We start from the raw sequence: 20,654 nt of genomic DNA, 5'->3' as shown, positions 1-20,654 counted from the left end.
TACAGAGCATCCTAGTACAGGATGTCTAGTGCTCGCACCTTTATAGATAGATAGATTAGATAACTATCAATATCAAGGTATGTATGCAGCGGGCATATAGAGAGAGTGTAGAGAGAACATTTTATATATCGTTCAAGTCGTAGTGAGACGTAGACTTTATCTCCCTGTGCGTGCATAATGGTATATATTCACTCTAGAAGACTGTATAAGATTCACCCTGGAAGACTGACAAGAATCTGCTGTCAACTTCAGATCATGCAGGGACCCTCTTTAAAACGTCTTATTCCCAGGCAGTGTGTATTGAGTGAGAAACAATATGCTTGTAAGGACTGAGCTGTATAACTGTTATTTAACAATTTGTTAACTGAAAACAAATAGTTAAATATCGGAAGCTGGTTCATGATCTGCAAGATTTACTCAGAGACACATATTTATTTCTCAAGGATGACATGGGTTAGGGATCATTACTTTACCTCGGGCTGCTGTATTGTGATCAGTGTTAAAGAGAAGGGGGAGCTGTAGTGAGGCGTTTGTGTTAGCCTCAGGCAAGTGCATTTCTTATAAATCAGCTGATAATCGGGAGCTCTTTGCTAAACTTCAGAGTTCTGAGTGGGTTTCACATAGAAGGATGGAAATTTCTAATCTGTATGACACATTGGGGAGGCAGGTGGTTCCTCTTATGTAGGTTTCCCCATTGTTTACAATCCAGTAGATGCACTCAGAATATTTCCAGTCTGCAGACTAAATGGACTGGGTACAGATCAGGAATGTGTAGTTCATAGCAGCTGAACAGTGTGTTTGTTCTCTGTCTTTTAAATGAGATATTATGCAAATTAATAAAAAATGTGTATTGCAGAAGAAAATGAGAGAGCCAAACAAATGAACCTTTAAAATCTATTTACAATGTTTATTGATACTTGTTAAAAGCATAAAACCATTACTGGAAAGATTCCTACTGACCTGATGAGAAGTCAATGCTAGTGTGTTTAGAGAAGCTTTCCATTAACTTCAATGGACTTTGGATCAGGCCCTCTAAGATTAATCTCCATTAGAATTTGTACATAAGAACAGTCATACTGGGTCTGACCAAAAGTCCATCTAGCCCAGTATCCTGTCTTCTGACAAAAAGAACAGGAGTACTTGTGGCACCTTAGAGACTAACAAATTTATTTCAGCATAAGCTTTTGTGGGCTACAGCTCACTTCTTCGGATGCATAGAATGGAACACACAGACAGGAGATATTTATACATACAGAGAACATGAAAAGGTGGAAGTATGCATACAGTGGCCAATGCCGGTGCCCCAGAGGGAACAAACAGACCATAATCAAGTGATCCATCCTCTGTCGCCCATTCCCAGCTTCTGGCAAACAGAGGCTAGGGACACCATCCCTGCCCATCCTAGCTAATAGCCACTGATGGACCTATCCTCCATGAAATTATCTAGTTCTTTTTGAAGCCTGTTAGAGTCTTGGCCTTTACAACATCCTCTGGCAAAGAGTTCCACAGGTTGACTCTGTGTTGTGTGAAGAAATACTTCCTTTTGTTTGTTTTAAACCTGCTGCCTATTCATTTCATTTGGTGACCCCTAGTTCTTGTGTTATGAGAAGGAGTAAATAACACTTTCTTATTTACTTTCTCCACACCAGGCATGATTTTATAGACCTCTATCATATCCCCCCTTAGTCGTCTCTTTTCCAAGCTGAAAAGTCCCAGTCTTATAAATCTATCCTCATATTCCATACTCTAAACATTTTGTTGCCCTTCTCTGAACCTTTTTCAGTTCCATTATATGTTTGGAGACAGGATGACCACATCTGCATACAGTATTCAAGATGTGGATGTACCATGGATTTATATAGTGGCAATATGATATTTTCTGTCTTATTATCTATCCCATTCTTGATGATGCCCAACATTCTGTTCACTTTTTTGACTGCTGCTGCACATTGAGTGGATGTTTTCAGAGAACTATCTACAATGACTCCAAGGTCTCTTTCTTGAGTGGTAACAGCTATTTTAGACCCAATATTTTATATGTATAGTTGGGATTATCTTTTCCAATGTTCATTACTTTGCATTTATCAACATTGAATTTCATCTGCCATTTTGTTGCCCAGTCACCTAGTTTTGAGAGATCCTTTTGTAGCTCTTCACAGTCTGCCTGGGACTTAACTATCTTGAGTAGTTTTGTATCATCTGCAAATTTTGCCACCTCACTGTCTACCCCCTTTTCCAGAGCATTTATGAATATGTTGAATAGGACTGGTCCAGTACAGACCCCTGGGGGACACCACTATTCACCTCTCTCCATTCTGAAAACTGACCATTTGTTCCTACCCTTTGTTTCCTATATTTTAACCAGTTACCAATCCATGAGAGAACCTTCCCTCTTATCCCATGACAGCTTACTTTGCTTAAGAGCCTTTGGTGAGGGATCTTGTCAAAGGCTTTCTGAAAATCTAAGTACTCTCTATCCACTGGATCCCCCTTAGTCACATGCTTGTTGACCCCCTCAAAGAATTATAGTAGATTGGTGAGGCATGATTTCCATTTACAAAAACCATGTTGACTCTTCCCCCAACAAATAGTGTTCATCTGTGTGCCTGACAATTCTGTTCTTTACTATAGTTTCAACCAGTTTGCCTGGTACTGAAGTCAGTGAATTGATCCCCACTTACAGCTGGGTACTCACTAAAACTTCTTGTCTGATGGTTGTCATAAGTGGTACTGGGTGAACAGTTACTGCTTCTGATATTACTGTATCCCACTGTTAATTATTTTTTTCAACCCACAGAGTTAATTGTTTTCCCACTGTAAGCCTCAGCTTGAGTCCACCTGGAGCAAAAATATCAAAAATGTAATATTTCTCTACTAACATGTTGTCAGCCGGAAATATTTGATAGCTCTGACATGAACTCGTTATGCAAGCAGCTCAGCGTGGGTTTTATCAGGGCCATCACGATGAAAGTTTACTTTTTAAAGTGCTAGGGGAAAAACAAAACATGTACAGAATTTAAACTGACAACGGCAGTAAGCAGATGGAATAAAGTCAATGATAGAAAGAACAGCGGAGCTATTTCTGTTATCACAATCTAAGCATATTACAGTGAGCTTGTCAAAATTGTCTTGAAATCAGAGTACTTCAAAGTTTATCCTTCTAATGGCACAGTATTTGCAACAGGGATTTGTTTTAGCTATCAGTGATTATTTTATAGACCAATATTTCCTTTTATAGTGAGACTGAGAATTTTGAAAAATCTATGTAGTAGGTAAGTTTGCCTTAAAAAAGGTGCTCCAAATTGTCTAGGCTCTTCTAATTACAGGTATTGGCAGAAAACAGCAAGTACTTGATGGAGTACTATTCTGGGAACTCACAATAGGTGTAGAATATAAGATGTTATATTATTTGTGGTTGAGGTTTGTTCTGTGGTTATTCAGTTCTTGCTCTAGTCTTTCTGCACCCTTCCTTTCAACTTCTAATATTCCTTTTGGAGAAAAGAGAGCCACCAAACTGCTAATTCAACTTAATTCTGTTGTTATCCCTGTCCCAATCCTCTATGAACCTCCCCAGACGCTTGTTGAAAATATACTGGCATCCAACTTACATCTTCCACCAGTACAATGCTTGTCTATTTTTATAGCCTAAGGTGTGCTAATGAAATTTGGCCTTGCCTGTACAGATGGAACTAAACTACAGCTTTATCTACGTTCACTGAAGTACCCATTGCTGATCATGCAATAGATTCAGCTGAACCTAGTTTTCTCTCTAGCTAACTCCCACTCATGCTGAGCATGGTTTGTCCTTCTCCATGTTTACACCCAGAACTTCTCAAAGTGGGATGTGTGATCAAATCCATAGTTTCTAGTTGCTGTTTTCCCTGTAACCTTGTAGGTGGGGGGAGAAGGAAAAGTGAATGGTTGCAATTATTTTAAAGTTGTTGAGAAGATTATTTTATTTTCAGACACTGAGCACTACTCTACAATAGATTCCAGCTCTTGATTCCTTAATTTTTGCCCGTTTGTTCTTTTCATTAAAGTTATTCCTGGTGGCAGCTGATTTTTCCCATCTGTTGCTGAATTTTCAGGTAAGTGTCTTTCTTTTTAGTGTATGGTTTAGCTTAATGTTTATGCCCTGGCTTCTGCCATTTAAAATGTCCATGTTCTAACCTCTGATTTAAAGGACTAAATGGCCTATTCAGCCCATTCACATTTTCCATAGCTCTGGGTCCAATTCTATCTTTCAGTAATTATTATAAAAAGGTAAATCTGATGATAACCTAGTGAATGTTAAAGACAAAAGTACTTCAGTTTTTAGGAGTATTGTTTGCTTCTCTTTAAAAATAAGTATACCCTAGTTCTGATGAAGTCCAGCTTCACCTTTTAGCCCTATAGGAATTCAGATTTTAAAGTGCTACATATAAAAACTGTACCTTTCAAATGCCCATTGAATATGTCATTGTTTAATCTGACAGATTGGCAGTCTTGATTACCATATAACACCACTTTGTACTTCTTTCTCTCTGGGGATCTCAAAGCACTTTATCAACGCCCAGAGGCAGTAGGTGAATATTATCACCCCATTTGATGGACGAGAAAATGAAAGCATAGAGAGGTATGCAGCCAACTTTCAAGAATAGCCATTAAATTTCAGTGCCCAACCAGAAACAGCTGGGCCTAATTTTCAGAGGTGTTGAGAGCCCACAGCTTCCTTAACTGTAGCACAGCACAAGCTGTAGGTGCTCATTAATTTTGAAAATGAGGACCAAGCTATCTCATGGTGGGCATATGTAAATGGAAGTATTCAAAGTCAGTAGCCACTTTTCAAAATCATGGGCTTAGTCACTTGGAAAATGTCACACAGAAAGTTTAAATATAGAAAAAAAATAGGACCTAGAATTCCTGAGCTGAAGTCCCATGCATGAACCACAAGAGCATCCCTACCTCCTTTGTTTGAGCAGGTTATTTTTATTTGTTTGTAGTAAAAAGGACAAACTGGGTGAATAGAGCACCTACAACTTTTCATTTCAAATATGTAGCATATATAAAAGCCTCCCAGCCTTTGAGATGGCATTTGTGCCAACCAGGCAACAGGAGTCTAAAAGGGAGAGCCCAAGATACATTTTAACAAAAATAAAACCAAAGATCATTAGTCAGAGACAGATAATTTGTGTGAATTTGGCTATTCATATTTATCTAGGGTCCAAGAGAAGCCATGATGACCTGTAAATCTTGAGATGTTTCAGCAGGTCTTCAGAAAATGAACAAAGTGTCTAACCAACATAGAAAGGGATTGGATAACATTCTGTTAATATGGATTAAAGTAAAAGTTTTCTTAGACTATTAGGATCCATTGGGGGCATGCATGAGAGAGAATCTTGGAAGCTAGATATGGAAAAGACCTACTGGATCATAAAGTCTTGTCTTTAGGAGACAAATATGTGCTAAAGGGCTTTGCTGAACTGGGGCTCCTATTTTGATATACAGATCTTATATGAAAGAAGTAACAATTATTATTACACTAAATCTTATTCAGAAGGCAACAAGTGTAATGTACATTGATACCTTACTGTAAATAAAACCACATAAACAGGGTCTCCTTGAATAAATATTGCTTTTGATTCAGTGACAACCAGATACTTTAATTAAATCGAACAATTCATCATTCTATGAAACTCTCTGAAACCTCAGATTTCCTCCTGAGGTTTGGGGATTTTGTGGTTTGGGGATTATTTAGTAGTTGTACTAATTTGACACTCTTTTTCTTTCTGAAAAGTCTGCATTTATTGTAATCTCATCTGAAGAGTTCAGTGATCCAGTTACAAACCCATATATGTTATCCAATACATGACATGGCTCAATCTTGCAGTGTAGCTAGAACTGAACTGCTACAGTCCTAAATCCATCATTCAAGAACATGGTTCATTCCAGTGTACAATAGAAGGCTTAACTTTGTTTTTACTATATCTGAGAATTAGTCTTATAACTGGATTCCCCTGTAAAATAGATTTTTTACAATCTAGTTGGGATTAGAAAGTCTAGATCCAAATTGGTTTGTGTTAGTAAAGAGTTACAGAATAGATAACTCTTAATTTAGAGTGGGGCAAATTATTTTTTCAACCATAGGGACTGCCTGTTGATTTCCTGTGCAAAGAATAAACAAGTGTAAAAATATGTGTGTGCTCAAACCATCATATGGCCAGAATTAATCAGTGTGGTTTTGGGGAGAGGGAAATAAAATGTTAGTATATCCTTTACGCAAACAGAGTCAAATCCTGCGGCTCTTACTCTGTCCAAAATCACATAGATTGCAATGGAAATTTTGCCTGAGTTAGCACACAATTTGGCCCATAATGTATAAGCAAGTTCCTATCTCTCTGCTTCTTATTTTCCTAAAAGCCATATACTGTCCTTAGGTGTCTATACAACCTCCTGGGACTGCTGTGGGAGATCCATGTCTGGATCGAGGCCAGCATATGTTTCCCTAAAGGTGATCTGAAATCTTAAAAGAATACTGAAAATGTAAAGAATCTGATTAAAATCTTAAATCATTAGCAGAATCCGTGTGTAATCTACATTACAAATATATTTGAAAATAAACTGAAAAGCTTTCTCTCTCACGGGCTTGTCTCTTCTCTACAGAAAAATCCCTAAGGGGATATGGAGTTGGAGTTGTTCCTAATTAGCAGATCTTGATTAACTCTACGTGTGGTGTGGACACGCTGTATTCTGGAATAACAGTGCCTTGTTCTTGCTTTTAGTTTAACTCATTTTGAAAGTTAATCAGATACAATTAATCAGGAACAACTCCATGTGTAGACAAGCCCTTTCAGGATCCGATTGAAACTAATTGGAGGCTCCAAATGAAATCAGTGGGAACTGCAACTAGTTCCTAAAGCAGTCCAAGGCGCTAAGCCTGTCCAGGTGGGATGTTCTCAGAGTTTGTAGAACTAAGGTCTTGGTAGATAGGTCAAGGAGGACACATTCTGCGAATATTTCGATGACAATGTGTACTTGTTATGGAAGTTTATAGTCTTTTAATGATTTAGCATTTTAAATACTTTTTAGAACTAAAATCAGTTCACCCAGGTTTAAGAGAATATGAAATGTAAATATCTGTGCAGCGCTTCGGTAGCAGGGCTTATAGGCGCTATATAAAAAACCTTTGATAGCTAGATGTTTTTCAAAATCTGTTCGGTGTGCTGCATGTTCCACATGCGGGAGGAATTTTGATCACATTAACGCCCCCCTTTCATGAGCGGTGGTCATTTTGCTTTTGAATAGTAAATGATGTCAGGTCTGCAAACCGCTTTGCAGTCCATTACTAGTAAAGATCCAGCTGAATGGTTTGTATCTGCTCCATTCTTCTCCCCCCCCCCCCAACAAAACCATCACCTTGCCGAGAGAAATAGCCGCGATCAAAGCGCTCAGGAACACAGCGCAGGCAGATCTTCGCTGAATTCCCGGGCTGCTGCCTTTGCAAATGGTTTGTCTTTTTCGTCTGAACACCAAAAAGCGAGGCAAAACTTTCCAAGAGCGAGAGTGAACGAATCGGGATGAAAGATAACAGTTATAACTGCAGGCTGTGATCCGACCTGTTCTGCAGCACTAGCTGCCGCTTTACCGTCTCCCCATGCATTTGGTTGCGCTGCAGTTTAAATTTAGTGCTTAAGCATTTGCCGGCGTTTCGCTTTTCTTCCGCTTCTGATCATGATATATTAAGTCAACATCACTGCCCTTTAAACTGATCAGCTCGTCCTTTGCCTACTGTCCTTTAACCAAACGTTTGGCTAGTATTCACAAACAAGCCCGGCACGAAATAGCATCGGAGTTCCTGTAACTGTCAAAGTTTTGTAAAGCTGGAAATATGTATTCTATTCCACGGGGATGCGCGGGTTTGGTTAATTGTGAGCGCCTTATCTTGGCTTAATGTGACCGTGTCAACCTGTTATACATATTAAAAAAAATCAGAAAGGAGTTGCTCAAGGCATTCTGAAGTTTGGATTATTCTGTATCAGTAACTGTTAATTCATAGTAAATATGCTTCGTTTGCTTTTTTCAGCAACGAAATATTTATATAATCTGCTTTAAAAATTGGATGTTAGGAATATTTATTCTGTTGAACTCAGGGCAGATCTAGGCATCTGCACGAAAAGAGGTCGAAGGGGCTACCAACCTCTCTCTATTGCAGGCATCAGTCCATGCTCTGACTTTTAAAAATCAGAAATAAATCTAATTCTTCTTATTCGAGCTCTTCAGCTGTCTGGGTTAAAACAAACCCACCCGCTGTATCAGTGATGGGGAGACATAATTCCAGGGGGAGAATTTTATAAAACAAGGAATCTATCAAACAATTAAAGTATAATTCCGCTTTGCAGCAGCGGATTACTGAAGCAAATAAGTTTTATTTATTTATTGGGGGAAGGGTAGAATTGAAATAGCAAAACAGCCTTTACAGTTGCTTTGAAAGAGAAGCCCCTGATAAGGTGTAAAGAGCTCTGGGTCATCCTGCTGTAAATGATGCTCTGATCTTTCGCATAAAGAGGGGTTTCTGCCCTAGCTGGCATGGCTGCAGAACAGGCTGAATTGTTTCAGGGGCGAAACTGCTGTTCAGAGCTTTTAATCTCGCCCATCAAATTTAAATGAAATGTGGATCTCGTTTCTTAGCTGGCACTGGCGATCGCAGATGTCGGGCTTGCTAAATGTTAAACACCATCTACAAAAGCATGGGGGAGCAAAACCCGCTGCATCTTTAGGGCTATATAACTACTTGGATTTCAGGTTGCATCACTGAAATTTTGTCCAGATCGTCTTCTCTTTTCCCCTCTGAAAGTTGCTTTCTTCCCATTAACGTCTTCCATGTGCAGGGTCCTTTTCATTATCCCCAAGCAGCTATTATCCAAGAGGCCTGCACCATCTTTCTTAGAAGATCAGCATTTTGCTAACGCCTGGCGGAGGAGTGATCACCCTAGCCACCCAGTAATCCAGTTCAAGTTCCTGCTTCCTCTCGCCCTTAACCAAAGCAGGACACGAAGCGGTTTTGATTTCCTATCAGGAGCCAGTTAAGGAGGGGGAATGGAGTCACAGGTGAGTTGTTCCAATTAGTAGCTGTCTAATTAAATTAGTGTCACACAAACCAGCCAATGGGCCAGCCGGGATGAAGGGGGCTGCCACGAAGTAGACCTCCCCAAGCCCCTCCCCGGCGGCCTGAGGAGCCCAGCGTGCCTATATAAATAGTCTCGGGTTAATTCAGCAGCAGAGGTGGCTGGTTTCAGTGGGGAAGACGGAAGCAGGAGTGGGGGGGTTAGCAGGGGCTGCAGCCCGGGGAGAGCCGGCGGGGGTGGGAAAGTTGCAGGGGAACTTTCCGGCAGGGGGCCCGTGCGGCTGGGCGCTTCGCCTCCCCGGGAGAAGCCCGGCTCCCCGCCCGCAGCCCCAGGCTCCCCCCCGGCTGGCGCCGGCGAGGATGCAGTTAGGGGAGCAGCTCCTGGGCAGCGCCGCTAGCCTGGCCGGGCCCCCCTTCTACCCGCCCGAGAGCAGCAGCGCCCGCGGCGGCCACCGCGGCCAGCCCAGCTCGGGCTCCCCGCAGCGCCTGGACTTGGACAAGGGGCCGAAGAAGTGCGGCGGCGCCGGGCCGGGCATGCTGAGCGAGGCGGAGGCCGGCGAGCCCTTCCCCGGCGCGGGCTCCAAGCAGGGCGGCCCGGACGCGCGCAAGGCGGCCCCTGGCGGGAGGCCGAGCTGCCCCGGCCGCCGCCCGCTACCCGCTGGACAGCCTGAGCCCGGAGCGCTACTACCTGCCGTCCCCGGGGCCGCAGGGCGCCGAGCTGGGCGCGCCCTGCTCGCTCTTCCCCTACCCGGCGGCGCAGCACGGCTCCGTCTACCCCGCGCCCGGCGGGGCGCGCTACTCCTACGGCTCCGTGCTGGCCCCGGGGGGCTTCTCGGCCGCCGTGTGCTCCCCGGGCGGCCGCGCGCAGTTCGGGGGCGGCGGCGGCGGCTACCAGTACGGCCAGGGGGCGGCGGGGCCCCTGTACAGCCCCTACCCGGCGGCGGGCTCCTGCGGCGGGCTGGGCGCCTTGGCCGTGCCCGGCTCGGGGCCGGGGCTGCGGGCGCAGGTCTTCCTCTGCAACCGCCCGCTCTGGCTCAAGTTCCACCGGCACCAGACCGAGATGATCATCACCAAGCAGGGCAGGTACGGAGGGGCGCGGGCGCGGGCGGGGGGGGGCCCGGAGACACGGGGCGGAAGGCGGCAGCTATAACCCCCCCCCCCAGGTGCCAGCCCTGGGCTCAAGGGGGGCTCCGGGATCGGCGCCCGCTAAAGCGGCGTCTGCGGGGGCTCGCTCGGTGGCTTTTGCCGCTTCCCGCTCCGCTGGACAGAGCTCGTTTCTCGAGGGCGAGCTGGAGCCCCGAGCCGCCTCTCGCTGCCCTGGAGCCTGGGGCGGGGGGGTTAATTTAGTGCCACGTTAAAAATCCAACCAAACCAACGCTCCTTTGTCGCCTGCGAAACTCGACGGGAGCCGGAGAAGCGCCGTTTAAACGGCGCCTCCCCCGGCTCGGGCTGGCCGGCCACGGGGCGGCTTCGCGCTAATTCGGGGGCGCCCGGGGCTCGGGCAGCGGAGCCCGAGAAGCGCCGCGGGTTCGGTGCGGGGCCGGTTTGCTTTTGTGAGCTGCAGCCCTCGAGGCCCGGCCTCCCGCTCCCTCCCCGAGCCTGCCCCCGTGCGGGGCTCCGGGAAGGGTTAGCGGGGGCGGACTCGCGGCTCCCCGGGAAGCGGATCGGGCCTGGCGTTTTGGGGGAGCGTTAGCACCGTCTGTTAGCGGGCAAACTCCCTGGCCGAGGGGCGATGGCGGGGAATGGACGGGAGGTGGCTGGTTCCCTGCTGGTGGGAAGGAGCCAGAAATGTGGCTCTTGCGGAGGTTCTCTGCGTGCTGGGTCTTGTGATTAGGTCGCCTGATTTGGGTGGGAGACTGGGGGGAAGGGACCAGGGGTGGGGGTTGAAATGTAGCCGCCCTGATAACGAATCCCAAGTGGAAACGGCCGGGCTGCTTCCCGCAAAGCCGAGGCCGATTTGGGCCCAAGAGCCGCTGCGAGACCCCGGCTGTGACGCTCCCTATGCAGGATGCGATCAGGGCCGGCTGGGACAATCCAGTCCCTGCCTCAGTTTCCCCCCGCTTGGGCTCCACGCTCCCTGCACTGCCGCTCTTCCCGGTGGCTCGCAGCCCGCCCCCGAGCCAAGCCCCGCGCACGGTGCCCGACGCTCCAGCAGCGGAGCCGGAGCCAGAGCCGGCCCCTGAGCTCGGGCCCGGCTCCCTTCCTTGGCGTCCCCGGGCGCGCCGCTAACTTGCTCGGTCTCCGCGTTTTCCTCTCCTAGGCGGATGTTTCCCTTCCTGAGCTTCAACATCACCGGTCTCAACCCCACGGCCCATTACAACGTGTTCGTGGAGGTGGTGCTGGCCGATCCCAACCACTGGCGCTTCCAGGGGGGCAAGTGGGTGACGTGCGGAAAAGCGGACAACAACATGCAAGGTACCTTGCGGCCGGGAAACCGTGCCGCCGATCTGCCCTGGCCCTTCCCCTTCCCCTTCCCAAGCCAGCTCTTATCTGGGACCGGTGAGCAATGGCCGGGCCCGGAGGTGCGTCCCATGGGACATCTGCAGGGCAACGCAAAATGCTCAACCCCCTTTTCCAGGGTGGTGAGGGTGTGAACGCGCGCGAGAAACCCCTGGGCTGGAAGATGGCGCTGCGATGGCCTCCCTGCCCCTCTGCAGGCGAGGCCATGTGCTGTCCCCAAGCCGAGCTGAGCACTAAATGAAATTTCACAGAATTTAATACACAAAGGTGTAAGCTTGGCCTTCCGGAATCCAGCAGCACCCAGGGACTAGCTTACAGTGCATCTGTCTCCCCTCGTTTTGTCCCATGGCTGGTGCTAGAGATGATCCCTGTCCCTCCAGTATCTGTTTCCTGAATTGTGTGTGCAGGATTGTTCTTGTAATCCTTACATTTGTCTTTCTTCTCTCTCTCTCTTTCTACTAGGCAACAAGGTGTATGTTCACCCTGAGTCCCCAAACACTGGGGCTCACTGGATGAGGCAGGAGATCTCTTTTGGAAAACTAAAACTGACCAATAACAAAGGTGCTAACAATAACAATACTCAGGTAAATAACTGATAAATAGCGTGGTAGTGCCTCTAAATCAAGAAAGTAGCATCAGATAGTGATTGGGTTTTCAGGGCTTCATGAGCTTACCTTGCAGATCTATACTAGCCTCAGAAAATGGTAAAAACATTTTAATCTGTTTAAGTTCACTTAACAGATACAGGAGGAAAAAACTTGCCCTTTCTTCTGTTTAGTCAGTGCAAAATGTGGTCTATATCTACTCCTGTAGCTCTCTTAGAGCAGTGAATTTTGTACCACTGTACTCCTAAAGCTATTATCCTTGTGAGAGTCTGAAGGCTAAATGATCAGCTTCCAAACATCTGATTTTTTTCCCCCATGTTAGCACTAGTTTTAGGTGCCTTTTATCTGAACAATATCATAGACTATACTTCATGCATTGTTTCTTCTAGATGATAGTACTTCAGTCTCTACACAAGTACCAACCTCGACTTCATATTGTGGAAGTGACTGAAGATGGGGTTGAAGATCTGAATGACTCTTCAAAGACTCAGACGTTTATTTTCCCGGAAACCCAGTTCATAGCAGTTACTGCATATCAAAACACTGATGTAAGTCATGAGGGGGTTTAAACTTGGAAAAAATATATGGTGGAAGGTGCTTGATGGAATTGAGTTAAATTTTCTAAATTGCATCTCCCCCCCCCAGATCACTCAGCTTAAAATTGACCATAATCCTTTTGCAAAGGGCTTCAGGGACAACTATGATTCGTAAGTATAACTTTATTTCTACCTCAGTCCAATCTGCCTCCATTTGGGAGGCATAGTTCTGGTGGGTTTTTTAAAAAAGGTAATCTTTCTACAAACAACTTAGAACTGTTGTGGGTTTTTTTTAATTTTTATTTTATTTCAGGGATAATCTATGTTCACGGCTTCAATAGATGGTGCAACTCTTTCCTAGCTTTAATTAGATTTTTTTTTAAATGCCTTTTGTGCGTGCACCATGTAGTTGTCTGTCTATGGGTTGGTGACTGTAAATTTTTGTCTAAAGGAGTTGACACAATCCTACACAGAGTAGATAGGACCTCTTAGTTTTAAAGTTTCACCCAAAAGATCCAGGGTAGTGTGTGGTACTCATTTCACCTATCTTGGCACAAGGGAGAAGTTCATTGTTTACTACTTGTCTAAAATTGTGGGGGAGGTTGTTGGTTTTTTTTTGTTTGTTTTAATCTATAGATACCTCTTGAAAAGGTGCTGGTCACATTTTTGGTATGTGGAGTTATGATTTATGAAAGCAGTTGTTTTCACAGCATATGTGTAAGCTATATTAAAAGGAGCTGTAGGTAGAATTTTAGGCTTGGAAGTGTCTCCTGAGTTGAGGACCAAGGTGAAACTGGACTTTTGATTGCAGAATGTATCAAGTGTCCTAAATCCCAGATTTTTATCCTTGGCGCACAGTTCAGTCCCTGTCTGTTTTTAATAATATGTGGAATTGTAAAGACCAACACTTAGCGTTTCTCTTTTATATTGTAGCATGTACACAGCTTCAGAAAATGACAGATTAACTCCATCTCCCACGGATTCTCCTAGATCCCACCAGATTGTCCCAGGAGCCCGGTACAGCGTGCAACCATTCTTCCAGGAACAGTTTGTCAACAACTTGCCGCCAGCCAGATTTTACAATGGTGAGAGAACTGTACCTCAGACAAATGGCCTACTTTCTCCTCAGCAAAATGAAGAGGTGGCCAATCCTCCCCAGAGATGGTTTGTTACTCCTGTGCAGCAACCTGGTACCAACAAACTGGACATGAACTCCTATGAAACAGAATATTCTCCTAGCACCTTGCTCCCCTATGGCATTAAATCCCTTCCATTGCAGACATCCCATGCTTTGGGATATTATCCTGATCCAACATTCCCTTCCATGGCAGGGTGGGGAAGCAGAGGTTCTTATCAGAGAAAAATGGCGACTGGGTTACCTTGGACCTCCCGAACAAGTCCCCCGGCTTTCTCTGAAGACCATCTTCCCAAGGAGAAGGTGAAAGAAGAAATCAGCTCATCTTGGATAGAGACCCCACCTTCCATAAAATCTCTAGATTCAAATGATTCTGGCATCTACACTAGTGCTTGTAAGAGAAGACGACTCTCTCCTAGTACTTCCAGCAATGAAAATTCTCCAACAATGAAATGTGAAGACATGAATGCTGAGGACTATAGCAAAGACACTTCAAAAGGCATGGGCTACTATGCTTTCTATACTACTACTTAGAGCATTATTTCATCCCGATTGGCTAAATTTTCAGAGTGGCTTTGGTTTTTTATTTTTTCTGCATAAAAGTTGCCAAAAAGGCTCTTGCCTTCCACCTTGAATTGTTTTGTGCAATTCTATATAGAAGGTGCCAAAGCTTTTTGACTGCTGGAGGTAACTGGGTGGGGAAGGAACTGTATTATAATTTGATCTTAATTTTTAGAAGGAACAGTAAGGGGGTTGTTGGCAAGATCTTGGCTTTTACAATTGGCTTATTTATTGGAGACACTAAAGTGTACAGTTTGGCTGGCTCAGTGGCCTAGGGTAAGTGCTATGCACTACCAAACTGGAGGTATGGGTTTGTAGCCTGAACTCCTTTTTGCGCTTAGGTCTCTGAGAAAGAAGTGTCTGGAACTGCTACACTGTGCTTCCGATAGAGTAGGCCTCATCAACACTATCAGCTGCCCAATCAGAAGCATCTAACTCAGTTCAGTTAGGGCTGCTTGGACAGAAGATAACACAAGAAGGGAGGAATACTTTAAAAAAAAAATTCTAAATGGAAAGTTTTGACTTGAACACCCCTGCTGCCCATGCCCTAGGTTTGATGACCAAATCTGGCTTTCCTTATCTTGGGTGGGATAAAATGACTTAATTCTGGAGGGGGGTGGGTGGGTTATGAGAGTGAACTTTACTGAGGTGGTGAAAAAAATGACAAAGTGTACAGCTGTATTTGTCTAGGTACACTGTAGAGTACTGTGGAATACATTGTATAAATAGTCTATATATTGAAGTCTGGTTGGGATCATATGAAATTGGTGCTTTGGGAGTTCTAAAAGCATTTTTGATTATTCCAGCAAATTTAGCATATTGGAGCATTAAAAAAAAATGCATTGCTGAAAGTATATAAAAAGGTATCTATATTGACTTGTAGGTAAAGTGGTCTTTTTTTTCCAGCTGCCCTCTATTAACTTGAAAGTGATGTAATTTATCCACTCTACTTGCAACTAGTTTCAGATGTTTCAAAATAATGCAAACCCTAAAGCACTGGCACACAAATTTCTCAACGTTTTTCTCTTGGATTTTTCTATGTACATAGTAGTAATTTTTAATAAATGTGATGTGTGCTGGGGCATGAATGGGTCTATTTTTTTTTTCCTCCTCTCTCCAAAGTTAGTGTGGATGGAGGACGCCTTGAAAAATGCAGCGTATGGTTAGTTGGCCCTCCTAGCAGCTAGGGCGGACCTTCGCATGGATGTTTTTGGGGGGACTTCAGTCTCCTAAGGGTAGGGGTCAGTCATACTGTCTTACTAAAGGTCTTAATACCGAGGTGGGGGTAATTTCGTGTTGGCTGCTCGCTGAAGAACTGGGGGGAGGGTAGCCTGGAGTAGACACGTTCTGTCACTTCCAAACCCAGACAGTGGCAGTCGGAGAAGTCGAAATAGGTGAACAAATAGCTGGCTACCGCAAAGCCTACGTTTAATGCAGATGTGTCAACACTTTTTTTTTTTTTGGGGGGGGGGGGTGGTTCTTGTAACTGAGCAGGGGCTGACTCTGTAGAGGCCGGATCCCCCTCCCACTCAGGGGGGCAGGGGAATTTTAATGTTTCACTGACAATGCTGAGACGTGGACTGGCAGCTCAAATCTTCTCACACGGCCAGGTTGCAGCCTGTGAAACCTAACTGCAATCAAAGAACCCTTCCTGTGATTTTGGGGGGAAGGATTCTGCTGTCACCTTTGCAGATAGGAGCCAGCCTTGTCTCCTTGGAAATGAAGTGTGTGTGTGTGGGGGAAAGATATCCCCTCCCCAGCTCATTGCCCTGTTACATTTAGTTCCCCCTCCTCCCGGAGTCTGTGCTGCTGCGGCTAAAAGTGCCCCCTGCCCCTCCGGAGCCATCCCCACTGTCTCCGTGAGCGAGGTGCAAAGCAGCCCGCTCAGCTGCAGGCCGGGGCTGAGCTGCCCCCCCGCCCCCTGCGGTTGTACGTTCTCCTTGCAAAGTTACACGCACTCAGCCGCCCGGGGTCCCTGCGGCGTGGGGCTGGCGCCCGAGCCCGAGCCTTGTGCGTGCTGCCTTCAAAGCCCTCTCTTCGGATCAAATGTCATGCCCTACCCACAGCGGGGGGCGGAGAGCCAGTAGCTCAGGCCAGCTCCCAACTGCGGGGGGACTTGTGAATTTCACTTATCACCTCCTGTGAGCTTCTCTACGAAGAGGCGCTTTAGCAGCGAGGTTGGGTGAGAGATGAGGCAGGAGTTCCCCTGCTCCCATCAGCCCTATACGCCCAAGTGGTGGCTGCAGGGGGGTATTCTCTAGCTGGGGGCGGCAGGAGTTTGTGGTATGACATCGAGCACCAGCCAAGTTCCTAGCGACTCTACTAGACACCACTTTTTCAACTGTTTCTTTGGAGGGAACAGCTAGAAGCTTCCTTCCTTCGATGATGTTGTTAGTAGAAAATCCTCTCTCCTGCAATCATTAGTCAGGGGGGGGAAGCCCTCCCAACAAGGCAATCTAGCCCAGACTCCAAAGGCAGCACGTTTTGCATGAGAGAAACTTTGAAAAGGGACGATCTCTGTCCTTAGGAAATGCAGTTAGTAATAGGATTAAACTGTTAGCAATGCCCCAGTGCAAACAACATAAAACAAACCTTCAGAAATGGGAACCTCCCCGCCTGAATTAACGCAATCAACGGATCATTTGCATCAAGCCTTTTACATGGACCTTGCAAATGTTAGCATGTAAACGCTTTAACGCTTCTCGTAAAGCTTCTGAAACGGGGCCAATAGCTGTCATCAAACCTCAAGCGTGAGTTTCTTTCAGGCTAGAAAATAGGATCAAAAAGTATTGAAGGGAGAATCGTTAGTTGGGAGTTTTCGGTGAGAGTCCAGGCGTCACAATTAATCGTTCCAAGCCAAACCCAGTCGCAGTGCTGAGTTTTCTCTCAGTCCATCGTTCTCCCGAACTGTCTCAAGGGAGTTTGAACTTCAACCAGCATGAATCTAGAGTGATCAGACCCGGGGGGCGAAGGGGGAGGTTAGAGATTCTTGACGCTGTAGCAGATCTGGAAGAAATGATCCACACGGAGTGGGGGGACTGGTGAGCTGATTTTTTGTTTTCAATTATTCGGTGCGTTATAAACACCATAAAACGGTGCCCGTATTTCTGCCTCTATTTATTGACTGGCGCTGCAATGGAATTTTAACGAAATCGCTTCCCTAATCTGCCTTCTCACCGTTGCAAAATGCCAAACCAACTGATTTTAGGAGTCCGATTCTATTGCAGTGTGTTTAAAATCTGTATATTTTTGCACTGCACAGTAAAAAGAACTTGCGAAAAGTCCTCACACTGTTTAATAGAAACATAAGTGCCTGGCTGGCCCCAATTAACACCTTGTGATTATAAGGCATTCCTAAAATGGGGTGTCAGACACCAAATTGTGAATAAATGTACCTAATTAATCTTCATAGGCTGACACTGATAAACACGTCTATATTTAAATAAAGATCAAGGGGCTAGATGCTGCTTATTTGTTTACATTAGCAGTAGATAAAGTTAAATACCCCAGCGTTTGCTTGGTAATGTGATTTACAGAGACAAACACAATACATGGGTAAAGGAATTCAGTCCTCCACGGCTTCACTGCCGATTATTTAACATGTGTTCCCTATTTAAAAAAACCTAACGATTATTTTTCCTTTCATGTAACTATCAAAACCGCCACAGGGAGACAGTGGCATAGGGCTGCTGCGATCCATGCCGAATTAGTCCTAACCAGAAAGCCCCCGATGCTGAATCCGCAATCCGAGGTTTGATTTACAAAGAGCTCTTTTTCTCCTCGCTTTCTTTCGGGGGTTTGGGAAGCCAGGGCTTTAATACACCTTCAGCCCGTCCCTAGTACGTTTGAATCGCTTTTGCGGAGAGGGGCTTAAAAAACCTTTCTTAAGTGAATAGAGAATTAGTGAAAGGGGCGCCCGTTGTGAGATCACCGAATGGGAATTCGGGTTAAACAGACTTTAGTGCCTCAGTGTTTGAATTCGTTTGCTGGCATTTCCTTTCGCTTCCTATAGGCTGCTGAGTTAAGAGAGAGAGGATCCGGTCCGTTGCCAATTACTGGGACATTTCCCTTTCCCACTCAAGCGATGGCGAGCGATTGTCTCTTTAACGCGGCCATTCGTCAAAGAAAAGCTCCCTCCGGAGAGCGAGAGAGTAACCAGTTTCTGTGGCCTTTTGAAACCACCTTCCAATCCTGCTGTAGGGCCACATCAATATTTAACCGCCGCCCCTCCTCTCCCGCCACCTGTCAGGGGAGGAGAGGGTCGCTGGCTGCCGTCAGCCCTAGGGGCATCCCTTGTAAAAGACATCACAGCGTCCCAGGCGGCTGGCTAGCCAGCGCTGCGAGGGGATGAGTGCAGAGATCCCAGCTGCGGCGACCAGCCCGCGGGGTGTGGGCTCGGTCCCATGCAGCCCAGAGACGCCGAGGAGGGGCGTGCTCCTTGTTATTTGTTACCCGCTTCCTGCTAATTGCTCGCCCTTCCCTTTTCTGCTCGCAGCCCGCGAGGACTTATGGCAACAAAACGAAACGATTTATTTTTGGGCGCTGACTTTACGCTCTGTCGCGAGTATTCTTTGTCAGCGACTGTCCTGTACTGAATGGAGCCTTCCTCTGCTTGACACGCTTTCCGCCTCCTCAATCGGAATAGGACGAAGATAAATCTACCGCACGTGTGAACAGGATGCCTTCTTTTCAGCTTTAAAGCAGCACATTGCAGGGATATGATTCTTACTATATATTTCTTTGCAAATGAGATAATACGTGCTCCACGCCAAACTCCCCTGAAAACATGGAGATTTTAAAACGCCGTAGAAAGGCGCTATAACAACGTTAATGCTCAAGGTTAGCGAGTTTTAAATATTGAATCAGAGGGTCTTATTGCCAATCTGCAGGTGTATCAAAGGGTTTTACTTTCACTCTTAATTTCTCCATTTCTTTTATTCCCCAAGCGAAGCAAATACTAATTATGCCAAACTCCGCTTGAGCTGGGGTTTTGTTTTTGTCACTCGATTGTGCTGTGATTTTTCTGCCCCCTACGGGGTGCACACGTGTGTTATGTGGCAAGCGACCCTTGCTCCTGATTTAATGAACTTCCTGGGCAAATGTTGCTTTGTTGCAACGGGGTATCCTTGTTTATTTCGATGCTACAGCGGCGTAAATAAAGACAGGATTGCGTTCCGTCCCCCGCAATACCTTTAAAAATGGAGCAAACCCAGCCCAGACAACAGACAGAACGAGGGAGCTCATGTTTTACGTGTTATAGAGCTGCTTCGATAATAATGCACAAGCGCGGAGGCATCATTTTGTTTAACCCTTTTGCCGCTTGACCCATTTCCTTCCCTTACAGAAGCAAGTCAAAGAGTTACAATTTTTCTGCTAGGGTCAGAGCTGCTACACGTCCTTCTCTGACTAGCTTTAAATTGCCTTGATCATTAGCAAGGACGTGCCCCTTAGAAAGCCTAACACTGTGTGGGCTGCTTCTGCAGCACCGCTCCCTCCGAGCTCAGGGGAGCCTTCCGAGGCACTGGTGCTTTTCCTTAACTTTTGTCTGCATTGCCTGGGTCTGCCTGGCAGCTTCCCCGCGTTACAGCCGCTGCCTGAGGCTCCCCTCCAAAGACTCGCTCCGCTGGGAAGCGATTGGTTCCCTTGTGTCTTTAGGGAAGTTGGGAATAGCCCGGAGATCTCTGCCCACCTTTTCCCTGCTGCTGGGGCTGGGGGGGATTGGCCTGGGGGAGGAAGGGGGTTGGTTGTGGGGGTTGGCCTGGGGAAGGAGCGGGGGATTGGCCTGCGGGGAAGGGGAGGTTGGCTTAGGGGAGGAAGGGGGCTAGGGGCATTGGCCTGGGGAGGAAGGGGCTGGGGATTGACTTGGGAGGGGAAGGGGGCTGGGGGGGGATTGACTTGGGAGGGGAAGGGGGCGCTCTTTCCCTAATATTCCTGTCCCGCTGCAATCTAGTTTAGCTGAACTGCTCCCTTCCCAAACTGAGCCCCCTCGCTCAGGAGGCAACTCTCCAGCCTCCCCACGAAGCAGCAGCAGCCCGGGGGCCGGCCCTGCCCTAGGGAGGAGGGGCCGGCGGGGTGGCCGCTCCCCCCGGGGCTGCGGTGGGGACTCTGCTCCATCTAGCGGCGGGCTGCAGCCTGCCTGGTGCAAGTCAGTCCTGCGCGCTGCTCCCCGCCGCCTGACCCCTCCCCCGCGGGCTGGGGCTACCATTAGCCCCCCGGCCTGTAACTGCTGCACATGGGCGACCTCACTGCCCCGC

General features: G+C 46.5%; 1 protein-coding gene and 1 long non-coding RNA gene across 3 annotated transcripts; both read left to right on the top strand.

Annotated features, from left to right (window-relative positions):
- The first annotated feature begins 9,252 nt into the window (after positions 1-9,252).
- EOMES (eomesodermin) lies at positions 9,253-15,609 on the top strand. The gene is given in 7 exon segments (XM_039527078.1): positions 9,253-9,735; positions 9,737-10,186; positions 11,364-11,518; positions 12,026-12,147; positions 12,558-12,716; positions 12,814-12,875; positions 13,638-15,609. Coding segments are annotated over 7 exon segments (1,956 nt in total). The 5' UTR covers positions 9,253-9,463; the 3' UTR covers positions 14,374-15,609.
- An 839-nt stretch (positions 15,610-16,448) lies between these two features.
- Positions 16,449-19,182, top strand: LOC120399142. Of its 2 annotated transcripts, none has more exons than XR_005594981.1 (3): positions 16,449-17,441; positions 18,069-18,151; positions 18,413-19,182. It is a non-coding gene; the product is annotated as an uncharacterized LOC120399142 (long non-coding RNA). The 2 variants fall into 2 exon arrangements; XR_005594980.1 differs by lacking the exon at positions 16,449-17,441 and adding an exon at positions 17,907-17,955.
- Positions 19,183-20,654: the final 1,472 nt, after the last annotated feature.

This window comes from Mauremys reevesii, linkage group 2 (genome assembly GCF_016161935.1).
Source record: "Mauremys reevesii isolate NIE-2019 linkage group 2, ASM1616193v1, whole genome shotgun sequence".
Classification (NCBI taxonomy): Eukaryota; Metazoa; Chordata; order Testudines; family Geoemydidae; genus Mauremys; species Mauremys reevesii.
The sequence above is the reverse complement of the archived record's forward strand: the minus strand, read 5'-3'. Positions and strand labels throughout refer to the sequence as shown.